The 12,207-nt window shown below is 38.5% G+C and overlaps 1 protein-coding gene across 5 annotated transcripts in view; it reads left to right on the top strand.

Annotated features, from left to right (window-relative positions):
• Positions 1–12,207, top strand: part of GRB10 (growth factor receptor bound protein 10) — a 145,319-nt gene that overhangs the window by 126,043 nt on the left and 7,069 nt on the right. For 4 of the 5 annotated variants that reach the window (XM_074546236.1, XM_074546241.1, XM_074546251.1 and 1 more), the window contains 8 exons: positions 858–973; positions 2,960–3,034; positions 6,094–6,231; positions 6,762–6,872; positions 8,105–8,203; positions 9,637–9,714; positions 10,373–10,489; positions 11,355–11,421. In XM_074546236.1, coding sequence (XP_074402337.1) covers positions 858–973; positions 2,960–3,034; positions 6,094–6,231; positions 6,762–6,872; positions 8,105–8,203; positions 9,637–9,714; positions 10,373–10,489; positions 11,355–11,421 — 801 coding nt within the window. Of the gene's footprint in view, positions 1–857; positions 974–2,959; positions 3,035–6,093; positions 6,232–6,761; positions 6,873–8,104; positions 8,204–9,636; positions 9,715–10,372; positions 10,490–10,713; positions 10,858–11,354; positions 11,422–12,207 lie in introns of all 5 variants that reach the window. The other variant, XR_012581396.1, reaches the window with a different exon arrangement.

Raw genomic sequence — 12,207 nt, 5'->3', positions numbered from 1 at the left:
TGTTTGACCTAATTTTTAAATGTTGTATTACATAAGGCATGAAAGCACTGACTAGTTAAAACTTTTGAAAAATGCCTAAATATTTTCTGAGAAAGTTCTGAAGACTTGTCAAGATAATGAGTTCATTAAGTAGTGCACACTTAGCCTGTTGCCTTCTTTCGAGTTACTGCTTTCAGTGAATTGGGTTTGTTAAGCTATCTGTTCATGCTTTGATGTGCCATTCTTTTGACCAGAGAAGTGGTGGTTATGGGCAGTTACCTTGTAACCAAATCTAGAGCAGAAAATTGCCCTGTCATGTGTACAAAACATTTGTCTCTGTCAGTATTCCTGTAAAGTAGATCCTGTGACCTCTTTCATAATAAACCCCATTGTCTAGCATCTACAGTAAAGGCCTGAAGTTCACCTTGAAATGGACTGGTTTTATAGAGTGTGATCAAATACAACACTGTATTTCTGTGATAGTTCAGAACCTAACAGTGCCCTTTCTGTAACTTTTTTCCCCCTTAAACCTGTCCACCTGGCCAGTTCCACAGCACACAACCAGTGCCAAAAGAAGAGGTTTGTCTGTATTATTGTAGCTACTGCACACACAAAAAATCTATTCCTTTCTCAAAACTCTGTGCTTATGAAGTCCTGATGTAGGAATTCCTTGAAGAGCACTGTCATATAATGTTCAGCTTTGTAATACATTGCAAAGTAATGTATTGCCTCATGGCAGTATGGTTTGAAAGTTAGAATGTGTTTTGCTAATTTCTTAAAAGGTAATGGAATTACACTGGGTTGTTTTAACTTCTGTTCTTAGTTGGTCTCACTCCTGCTGGTTGGCTGTGTGTTAACATGGTGTTCTTTTTCCACAGAGAGGTGCCTGGAAGATCATGAGCTCATAGTTCAAGTTGAATCCACCATGGGAAGCGAAAGTAAATTTTTGTTCAGGAAGAATTACGCAAAATACGAATTTTTCAAAAATCCCATGGTGAGTCTCATTACTTAGTTGTTTACACCACAGAGGGCTGGATTGCAATAACATTGCTGGGCACTGTTATGTCTTAAACATTTTTTATAAAAAGAGCAAGCAACCAACTAAGAGAATTCTTTCCAAAGAAATTTTAACCAATGTTTAAATTCCTTGTATTTTCCTCCTAGCCTAAAAACCTCAAGTGTTTTCAAAATGTTGTTTCAAAATGTCTGTAGTTACATTGGAGAGTGACCAAGACAGGGAAATTTTTATTAGTTCAAGAAAAACAATCAGAAGCGCAATTTACTCATTATCGTCGAAGTTCCTTGATTCGAAGAAAATTCATCACATAACAAGCAGTATCAAAACCTTTTCATTTGTGACTGTAATAGTTAATAAAACAACAAACCCATCTGGGTGACCCCTAAAGCACTTACTCGATACAAGGAATTTCACTGTTTCACCTATGGCTGTGCTTTACTGGTGTTCTCTGCCACCTTTACTGATCACCGTAGCTTGTCCTCTCTGTATCCCTGGTATACCCATGCTTGAAAACTACTGCATGCCATACCTATTCCTGGATTTCTAGGATCCTTTGAATGTTGTCATTTTGAGCTGGTTACTGTGTAACTGCTCATCTGAGGAAGACTTTTTCACATTTTATCCAAACAATTATGTTGGAGCAGACTGCTGTCATGAACCACCCTCAGCTGGTGCAACCTATTGAGATAGCTGAGGAAGGGTGATCCAGAGGTGGTTAGGTAAGAACAGATTTTGGGTCAGTCAGGCATCTGGCGTATGAGAAGGAAAATAGATACACAAGGTCATGTTTAAACACATTGCTGAAGTGACTGTGGGTGATAAATTCATTCCTTTGCTCGTAGACGCAAGTGCACAGTTGCTGCATCTTCACACGTGTGCTTGCATGTACATTTGTCATCTGCTGGTGCTTGTTTCAGAGTCTGTGCCTTGACTTACTCTGTGAAGCGTTTCTGTACATGGAGTGTTCCTAGTTTTTCACTTCTGTTGATCTCACCATCTGATAACCCATGAACATCTGAGCGTTGTACAGAAGTTTTGGTATCATAGGAGCTAGAGCATTAGTTTCATGTGGTATATTTTAATTAATAACAGAGCATGGGAGTAAAACCCAGAATGCTTGGCATTCAGTCCCAGGCTCCTGCAATCACAGAATAAATCATTCTTGTGGTGTAAGAATGCGAAGGCTCCCTATCCGTTGCATTAGCTGTTGCCATATGGCACTGTTTCTACTCAAGAGAGACTGGTAAATGTTAGCTTTCATAACTCATTGTGCAACTTACCTGGCAGAAGGGTGATCCCTCCTCAGCCCTTTTCTTTATGCCCTAAAGACTAAAATTTATATTGCCGGAAGAGTGACAAATGTTCTAAACTGGAAATGTTTTTGTTGTGATTCATCTTGTTATAATCAGTCATTGTTTTATTTCAGGCATTTCGGATGTCTTCATGCTTCAAATAATGTTTAAAAACTTCAAGAATGATTTCCTGACATTGCTGTGTATAGTAAATTCAGTGTACCAAATTATACAGGAATTTTAAAACATAGCAGATTAAAGGGGAACTGGAGGAATAAATCTGAAATCAAGTCATTGGTCCAATAAGCAAGGAGTCACTGCATACTCAACTTGCAGGACCATTCATCCTTATCTTCCCAAGAAAGTAGAGGCTGTTAGAGATCCCCAAAAGTCCTTGGTAGAAGAGGAAGTGAGAGGAAAATGCACTTAGGAAATGCTGCATATCAGATATTTTAAAAACTCACAATCTGTCTGCATGGGCATCTGGTGAGCAGAAGGAGGGGAAGAACTGCACTTGAAAAGCCCTAGTATTACCTTCTGTGTCAGGGGATCTCCAAATTGATTTAATAGTGATAGTTCCAAAAAATTAATGACTGGAAGAAAATGTCACTAGTTCTCTGTAAGTGTTTAAATATAATGTGATTTCCAATTATCTTCTTTTTGTGTCTAGAATTTCTTTCCCGAACAAATGGTTGCCTGGTGCCAGCAAACAAATGGCAGTATCCCACAGTCACAACTTTTGCAGGTACTGTAAATTATCTGTATGGACAAAGAAGGTGGAGGGGAAGGGGTTGAGAGGCAGTCAGGAAGGAAGAGAATTCAAAGGTGTGGAAAATAGTCAAAGAAAGACCAGTATAGTGAAATACCACATGGGGCTAATGTCAAATACCTGACAAAGATCTTGACCAGTGGCATTGAGGTGCAAATTGTAAACACAAAGTATTCATAACTATGGTCGTACATATTTGTTCCATTAATACTCAGCTTACTCTGTGGGTATCTGGTTTAGCCACCTGTTGTTACTCGCAAACAGCCTTGGCAGGAATACTTCTAGAAAAACAAATATACCTTTTATAAAAGGCAGAACAGAAGTACTCTTCTGTACTCCACATCATAGCACAGGAGAAAGTGTAAAAATGCAGGTGGATATTAGAAGATGAGTTTAAGATGATGAAAGCTTTTGCTTTTGCTTTTTGTGTCCCATGTTTGTGCCTGCCAAGAATTATCAATAAGGACCAACTTCCCCATGGTTCAGCCAACCAGCTGCTCTTTTGTGTAGAAAAATAATGCCCTAAGAAGTAAGTGCAAGTAGGAATTTGTACACAGTATTTGCAAAGTAATCCCATTTAAAGCTCCCCAGGTTAAATTGCAGGGGTGTGTTCCTTATGCATATGTGTTGGTAGAGTTGTGCAATCTGTGTGGTGGTGGTGGCATGTGTGCTGCACTTGTGCTGAAGTTCTGGTGTCACTCTACAGTTTCTTGTTTGCTCATAAAGGAATGGAAGTGGTGCATAGTTGGTTGGCCTTCAAGGATGGTGCTGGAGAATGAGCTACCCCTCTGACCAGTAACTGATTCACTTAAATCTCTCAATTTTTAGCACTCCAATCTAAGGCCCATAGTCTATAAATCCTTTTCACTTCACTTGTTTTCTCAACCTTTGGACATTCAACTCCAGAGCAAAATTAAAACACAATTTATTAAAGAAGTACTGCACTAAGAACATATGACCATGATGCCTGGAGGACAGTATCATGAATAACAGGCAAATCATAAAGCAGAAGCACAAATGTATGAAGAATATAAGCATACGAGTAACTGATTTTAGCTTGATTTCTGTCATTTTGCAAATATACACTGACTCTCTGTTAAGACAAGTTTCCACTCACTTTTGATCCAGTGCATTCATTCTGTCCCATAACATGCCAAAGTCCATTAAAATCTGGTTCCGCATGCACTGAGAAAAATTTAAAATATTAGCATCCACTTACATCTGGGAAACATTCAAACAAAAAAAATGAAGCCAATTTCTGGAATTATAAATGAAAGTCATGTGCAGTGAGGTTGTAATCAGGAACCAAAACTGGCATGGACTGGCATTGCCATAGACTGGTAGAAAGAGAGGTCTTCACACCTTGGGCCCTTCTTCCTGTAATTAAAATGGAGAATTGAATTTACTAGTTAATACAAGCAGCAGGACTCCCAAAAAGAGCAAGATGTCCTTGAAGATGGAAAAGTTTTGAGGGTAACTCAAGTGGTAGCAAAAGGAAAACCTTACAGCCTTGTGAGGTATGAGTTTGCTTCTGGGAAGGCTCAGGAAGGTACAGTCCTGAAGAAGCAAAAGTCTTGGAGGTTAACAACACAAGAGGGTGGGGGAAAGAGGGTGAGCATATTCCCTCTAGTTCATTGTTTACCCATAAAAAACTATTTTTGTTAAAATTTTTATATTAAGTACTTCTTTTGAGAAACACACAACCATCTTTCAGAATTTCAATGGCAGTTGTAATTTATTCAAGGTAAACCTCCTGCAGCCTAGTAGTCATTTAGCACATTGCATCTGAGGCCACCTTAGACACTGACCCATTTTGCTGGTTTTAATTATACACATGACAGGGAAGAATATTAAATATCATCTCATTATATCATATGCTTCATTAAGAGCAAGTATTTTTAGTCATGACAATAGCATTAAAATCAGTGGTATCTGTTTTCCCTAGTCTTGACGTGGCTATAACATGCAAAAAAGCTTGCCATATTAGTTTACTTTTGTTTTAACTGACTGGACAAAAAGAATCTGTTCTCCTTTTGGTCTTTCCCTTTCACAGCTGACCAGTGTATTCATAGTACAAACAGCAAGAAAATTGATTGTTCTTTCCCATTCTGTTAGATGAGATGAGGAGGAGCACTGGAAAAAAATAGGGTTTAATGGAAGTAAGAATTCTGTCACAGGACGCTGGTTTTGGTTTTGTTTCCTATGGGCAATGTCCATACCAAAACACAACTTTGAAGAATTGCTGAGACATCTAGGCTAACCAGGTTTATGCATTTTTCTTCATACTTATTGAATTTATTAATTTGGTATTTAACCTAATGATCGAGCCCTCTATCATTTAAAAACCTGGCCTGTTGTAATAAGGGAGCAATCCATCAGTTGTCCTACCATAATTAATTCTTCCTTCCTGTGAAATATCACAAATCAAATTATTTTGTATATGGTTCCTCTACTTATGTCAAGAAGTTAAATGCTTTTCAATCCTGAGGTCTGGTATAATTGCTGGCACTTACTTGACTGCTCTACATTTCATTTGCAGTTAAATACCCTGTTGTCTGTTATACCTCTTGTCTTGGGACAGCTTGAAATCCCTAAATAGGCTCTTCCTTTTAAAAAGTTGAGGATAAAGATGGAGATTTTGGCCAATGTTTCCAAGCTGGGCAATTTGCCAAAATTGCTGTGACAAGGTATTATTTTAAGAATTAATAAGCTTACTCTCTCCCCCTTCAGGCCAGGTGCAAGATGAATGGGAATACAGAGAAGCAGTAGCTTTTCTGAGATTTAAGTCTTGGTGCAGGGAATAGGAAGGTGTCAGTTGCAGGAGGAGATGGCCAGCTAGATGCAATGGATGAGCAGGAATATACATTTTGATTGTAAATCAGATTAAACATCTAGGTCAGTTTAAGTCTAGTGTGAAACTGCACCTCAAGTCAGCAAAGTGATTTGCCATTTCATTCTCCATCCTGCAAATACAGTGACAATTTTACAATTCATCCATAGGATACAATGTTCATCTACATTTTCCTCTCCAACAGAACTTTTTAAACTCCAGTAGCTGCCCTGAAATTCAAGGTTTCTTGCATGTGAAAGAGCTGGGTAGGAAATCATGGAAGAAACTGTTTATGTGTTTGAGGAGATCAGGACTTTATTGTTCTACAAAAGGAACTTCAAAGGTAAGATTAAAAAAGAAGTTGCATAGTACTAGCATGTGAAAGCATTTTCTGCTTTTACAGTGGGTATTTTTTGCTGTTTTTTAAAAATCTCCACACAGTGTTCCCATTTTTTGTTCCACAGAAAAGGATGAGTAAGGCATGATCAAATGACAGTTGAGCCCTGGGCTTTCATTTCAATGCATAAACACAGCCACAGAGTTTCATTATAAAATAAAACCAAACCAGCCAGGCAACATCATTGTGGCCACTAAAGTTGTGCTAACCTTCAGATTTCTCTGGACCAATGTAATAGGCCAGGCCATTTTTAATGTGGGGGGTTTGCATAAGCATTTTGTGAGCTTCCTTACTGAGCACTTTCTGCTGGTAGGCTGGTATTGAAGGGGTGTGTGCCATGGCCACTGGAGGCTGCCTGGGAGAGGAGCAGTGTTCATGCACTGCCCTCTGTTGGAGGCTGGGCTGGAGAGACTACAGAACTTGCACATCTTCCAAAACCTTCCACTTACCTCTGCTAAATCATGTTGCTTCCCCAGGAACCAAGACATTTGCAATTGTTGGCTGACCTAGAAGACAGCAATATCTTCTCGTTGATAGCAGGCAAGAAGTTGTACAATGCCCCTGCAGAGTATGGATTTTGTATAAAGGTAAATCTTCTCACTGAGTTCTTCCAAAGTTCCAGACGGTGTTGGTAGCTCAGAGTCACCCCAACCCCCAGCTAAATGGGATTTGTATGTAAAACTCTGCAAGTCTTTTCTGTCACAAGGACTTGATCTTTAACATCTTTCGTTTGGCAGGCATGTCCTGTGAATCTTGTCATCATTTTTTGTGACACTTTTAACACTTTATCTGGTGCTCCTTTGGTTTGGGAAATTTTTGTGCAAGAGCAGCTCAGAGCTGAAGCACAGTGTGCTTGTGAGATGGCCTTGGTTCACCTCAGATGAAAGCTTTTTCCAAGTTCACTAATCAAACAGAAAAGTTTCTTTGGACAGTAAGCACCAAAACCATATAGCAGGAAAGGATCAAGCTCTGATAGGGTGCAATTTTATCATTATTATGGGCCGGATGTTTGCCTTTATTTAAAGAGGAAGAGTGTCTTGGAAACATGAATGTAAGAATAACCATTTGCCTTTGAAGATTTTTAAAACTGTTGTGCTGAAAGATTCATTTGGAAGGTATTTCAAAGGTTTGAGGAGTGTCATTTTCTGAGAAGAAAATAAGGCTGGGAGCTGGTTTTATGATTGTAGTGAAGTAGTCTCCTTCCTAGCAGCCATTTCAGAGCTAGACAGCAAGAGTTTGTATCAAAGAGACTGGATGCAGGACACATCCTGAACTGATGGAAGCAAACTTTCAGTTACCTTCAGTTGTGGAAACTTTCATCCTTCATTTCAAAATGGAGGCATATAAAACTTCTCACAGATTTGAAAACAAAACAAAAAAAAAGCAAAACAAAACAACAACAACAAATCCCAAAAAAAACCAGGAAAAAACCCTCCAACTACCAAACTCAATAAAACTAAGTGCCCGTGTCTGGTTCTAGCATAGCCTGAGTACCTTGTTCCTATAAACTGCTAGGACTGCAGGTTATTTCAAACCATAGAATCATAGAAAACCCTGAGTTGGAGGGGACCTACAAGGATCAATGGCCCCAGCTTTTGAAAGTCAGGAGGCACCAACATTTGATCTTGTTGGACCCAGCTGAAAAAGTGATTTCCTTCAGAGCATGCTCAGCCTCTCCTGAGCTTTAAATTCAGTGTGGTGGGAGCTTTTTCTGGCTAGTTCTTTGGATTAATACTGCACTTGCCTCTACCTTGCTTACAGTGATTCTAATTGTTGGTTTTCTCATGAATGTATCTGACTTCCCTCTAATGCTTTAAAGCCAAACAGAGTGAGAAACGAAACTAAGGAACTGCGGTTGTTGTGTGCTGAAGACGAGCAAAGCAGGACGTGCTGGATGACTGCCTTTCGACTCCTCAAGGTACCTAATCTCTCCTACTTTTGCAAAGCTACACCTAGAGTTAAGTGGCATTTGTTATTTTGTTAATGAGAAATTATCTATATGTTCTTAAATGTCATCTGCTCCAAAACAATATGGATAAGAGCAAAATGCCAAGCAGACCTGTCCCACCTAAGAATTTAAGCACTAAGGGACTAAGATCTATTCTTTCTCATATGAATAAAGTATAGTTTTAGTTCGGGATCCAAATTTGAGATATGAGAATGAATTAAAAAAACTGCTTACAAGGTATTTTCAAGTTGTCATAAAGCTAAAGAAGCTGTTTTCATAATGGTAAGTGGTTCTCTTTACCAGAACAGCGTTTCTTTAGCAATTTTTTTCCATTTTTTCCATTTTTCTATTAGAAGAAGTAACAAAAATAAGTAACCCTATATCTGGGTGAAAGTTACTCATATCTGAGAGCACACAATGAAACTTCTTGGTAATATGATAGGAAGCTTCACTGCTTTTTGAAAGCAGGATGGAGGGAACTGAGGAGAAAGCTGACTATTCGGTGTGCTTTGAAGGAAAGAACTTCCTGATTTTCATAGGAAAATGTGCATAAATTCTGGTTTGGTTCTAAGTCTTTTTCTGAATATGCTGCTTTGAAAACTGCTGTGTTTTTCTCTCTACCTTACTATGTCCTGTGTACTGAAAAAAAAATGACTTTGTTTTTAAGACACACAAAAAATGATTAAAGATCATTTTCAAGTCGGTGAAAATTAAGGCTTTGCCCCAAGGCTGTGTCCATAGCGCTTGTTTTTATTCACCAACTCATTTAGCTTTCCATAGTCCTCTATTACCCTGTTAGGAAATTGTATAAACTGTTTCAGTTAGAACATTCAGTAAGCAATGTTGCTCTCCTTCAGCACTGTGCCTCTAGGGAAGGCACTGAGTAGCTGTTTACCTATCCTAGCTACAAGTGCTGCTAAAATTCATCATGTTCAACCAAGGGCATGACTGGAATTCAATCACCTTATTTTTTTTTAAGATGGGAAAAGTACAAAGTGAGAGTGAAATTTATTGAAAGAGCTAGTGAATTAGAAAGATTCTTATTTTTTATCATTATGAAACTGAGTTTGAATGTCTTGTGCAGAATTTCTTTAAGTTCTAGAGGGTAAAAAGAAGGCAATTAATATGTGTGTTCTGATCTCGACTGAAAGCTTGTGTTCTACAAAGAAAACATGATCATAGCCGAGAGTGGCAAAAATAACCTGTGTATATCACTCAAGCTTGTATTTTTTTAAATAAAACTTTTTGTGCATATTTAGTCTTTGCCACCTGCCAGTCACTATTACTCAATACAAATGTCTTTGGGACCTTGGTCCAGTGTAAAACTAGTATTAAGAAATCACTACCGTTTTTTTCCTAGGGCATATATTTGAATAATACTGTCTTTGTGTTTCTCTTGGCAGTATGGAATGCTACTGTATCAGAATTACAGAATTCCCCAGCAACGAAAAGCCATGCTTCCACACTTTTCCACTCCAGTAGTAAGTGATGAACTTTACCTCACTGATGTATGATGTTGGAAAAGATACATTTGCTTTTGCATTTTAAAAGTGGAAAATTTTACACTACGAAATGTAAATTCAGCATTGTGTAGCAAATCAATGTAAAGTTCATGTTTTGCATGAGTACAGTTTTTGTGGTTGGCTCTCCATTATCTTAGGCTTACATGATCCACATGATTGAAAAATCTTGGCTACGTCACGCTCTTTGAGATGTACGGCACAGAGAGACATCTGGCTGTCTCTGCAGAAGCCAGCTTAGGTCTGGCAAAACTAACACGTAGATTTCCTAAAATATGTTGGGCCAAGAGCTGACTGTTAACTACCTAAAAGGGAAAAGCCTATATTTGGGTCCCAACTGGCCCTGAAAATGACTGGAATATAGTAATAGGGCAAGTGGGCAACTTGAGCAAACAGATTTTATTCTGAGCCTTTGAATCGTCTCACTCCCCTACAGTCGAAAAAACATCTATTTTTGTGTCTGTGAATCTTTTGAAAGGAGAAAAAAATAAGATGTATTTTCTGTGCTGTTGAAGGAGGACTTTGGACAGTCTTCTGAAACCAAAACAGTTTGAAGTGAAACTCTCAAGCTGGTTTTTCCTTTCCCTGTTTTTTGAAATAAGTGAAAATTCCTTTTCAGAGAAGTGTATCTGAAAACTCACTAGTAGCAATGGATTTTTCGGGACAAATAGGAAGAGTTATTGAAAATCCTGCTGAAGCACAGAGTGCTGCCTTGGAAGAAGGACATGCTTGGAGGGTAGCTATCTTCTCTTCTTTTCTATTTTTGCAATCAGTAAGTGTCTGTTGAGAGCCAAAACACAGAGTGTGCTATGATGTTAGTGCAGTGCTGGTCACAGTATAGCTTAGCTCCGACCTGCAGCAATCACACTGCAAGCATGCAGATCTGAAAGTCAATATCCATCTTTAGCAAAACTGTCACATTCACAACAACCTTCTACCACTGCTTCTCTGTCCCCCTAGTGTCCAGAGGAAAGTTGAGGGGGAAAGCAGACCCACCAGAACTTTACTGCCAGTTTGCAAAACCAGTGTCTGAGGAGGAATATGTCAAATTAAATGCTTCCCCACATGGAAGAGGCTGGGGCTCTGACTAATGGCTTGCTCCCAGTAAGTTTAATTGCAGAATATACAAGAGGCAGGACCTCTTGCAATGAAAACTGATGTAACTTGTTTATAGTGTCTTGTGGACAGACAGCTGCAGTACAAATTTTCCCACATGCTCGTCTTTTAGGGAAAAGGAGTCATTACTGAAGCATTAGCTGGTGCTTTATGTACGGGAGGGAAATACTGCTTGATTTACTGAGTGCCTGGTGTTTTGCCTGAGCAGAAACATATCAGTCTTTTCTTTTTTTCTGTCTTTTTTTTTCCATTTTTTTTAAGATACTGACCTTTCATCATTAACATCTGGCTCGTGTTTTAAGCCAACTGAAATGAGCTGCTGCTTGTAGATTAGCCCCCTTCAAAGTTGCATTTCTTTTTCTCATCCTTGCATTAAATCTGCCCAGCCCCCAGTTTCCTGTAAATTTAATCTATATTGCATGTGCACTAATTCTCTTCTCCCGAGACGTTAGTGTGGATTTAACGGTAATTCATTTTCTCTGTAGAAACGTAGCACAAGAATGAACATCTTGGGTAGCCAAAGTCCACTCCATCCTTCCACACTGAGTACAGGTAAATTCTGATGGTTTGTAACCATAGTATCAGAGGTCTCTGTGGGTAAAGAGGTACATTTCATGTAGACACAGAGTGCAGCGATGTAGTATGAATGCCTTGATGTCAAATCCAATCCTTATCGGTAGCTCCTGTGTCATTAACATGCCTACCCATACAGACACCATGGAAGGAACTTGTTTCCCTTGATGACCCACTCAAGCTTTTCTTTAGGACTTGTCTTTTCAAACTCTTATTTTGTAAAAATAGACACTCCATAAGTATTTCCATTTAAAAGAATCCAGCAGTTAATTTGCCGTTTGGGACAAGGAAAGTCAGTGAGTGACCTTTTAATCTTTAAAGAGTAGAAATGAGAGTTTTCAAACAGAATTTGTTCCATAATAATTAAAAAATTTAAAATATGCAAGTCCTCAACATTTCTTTGAGACTGTAAATTTATTAAAACAACAGAGAATTTCATATTAATATCCTAGCCTTCTTGGAGGAAACACAGCTATTTTCTATTCCTATTCTGTTAACAGAATTTTAAAATACCATTTGAAGAACAAAACAATAAAGATCAAAATATTGGGGGCTAACTTGACTCTTGACAGCGCCATCTAAAGTGCATTTCTTTATCTGATATTTAGAGGGACTTGTTTCTAACTTATTAGTTTATACATTGAGTTCTAAGGAATGTTAGTCCCAGTACATTCAAGAAGCTATGAGAAGGCAGTATTATAAGAGACTTCTCTTTTTTACCTAATTGTATATCTAAAAATTGGAAAATACATGGAGATATGATGC

The sequence above is a fragment of the Zonotrichia albicollis genome, chromosome 1 (assembly GCF_047830755.1).
Source record: "Zonotrichia albicollis isolate bZonAlb1 chromosome 1, bZonAlb1.hap1, whole genome shotgun sequence".
NCBI classification, from domain to species: domain Eukaryota; kingdom Metazoa; phylum Chordata; class Aves; order Passeriformes; family Passerellidae; genus Zonotrichia; species Zonotrichia albicollis.
Note: the sequence above shows the minus strand (reverse complement) of the source record. Positions and strands in the feature narration are given on the sequence as shown.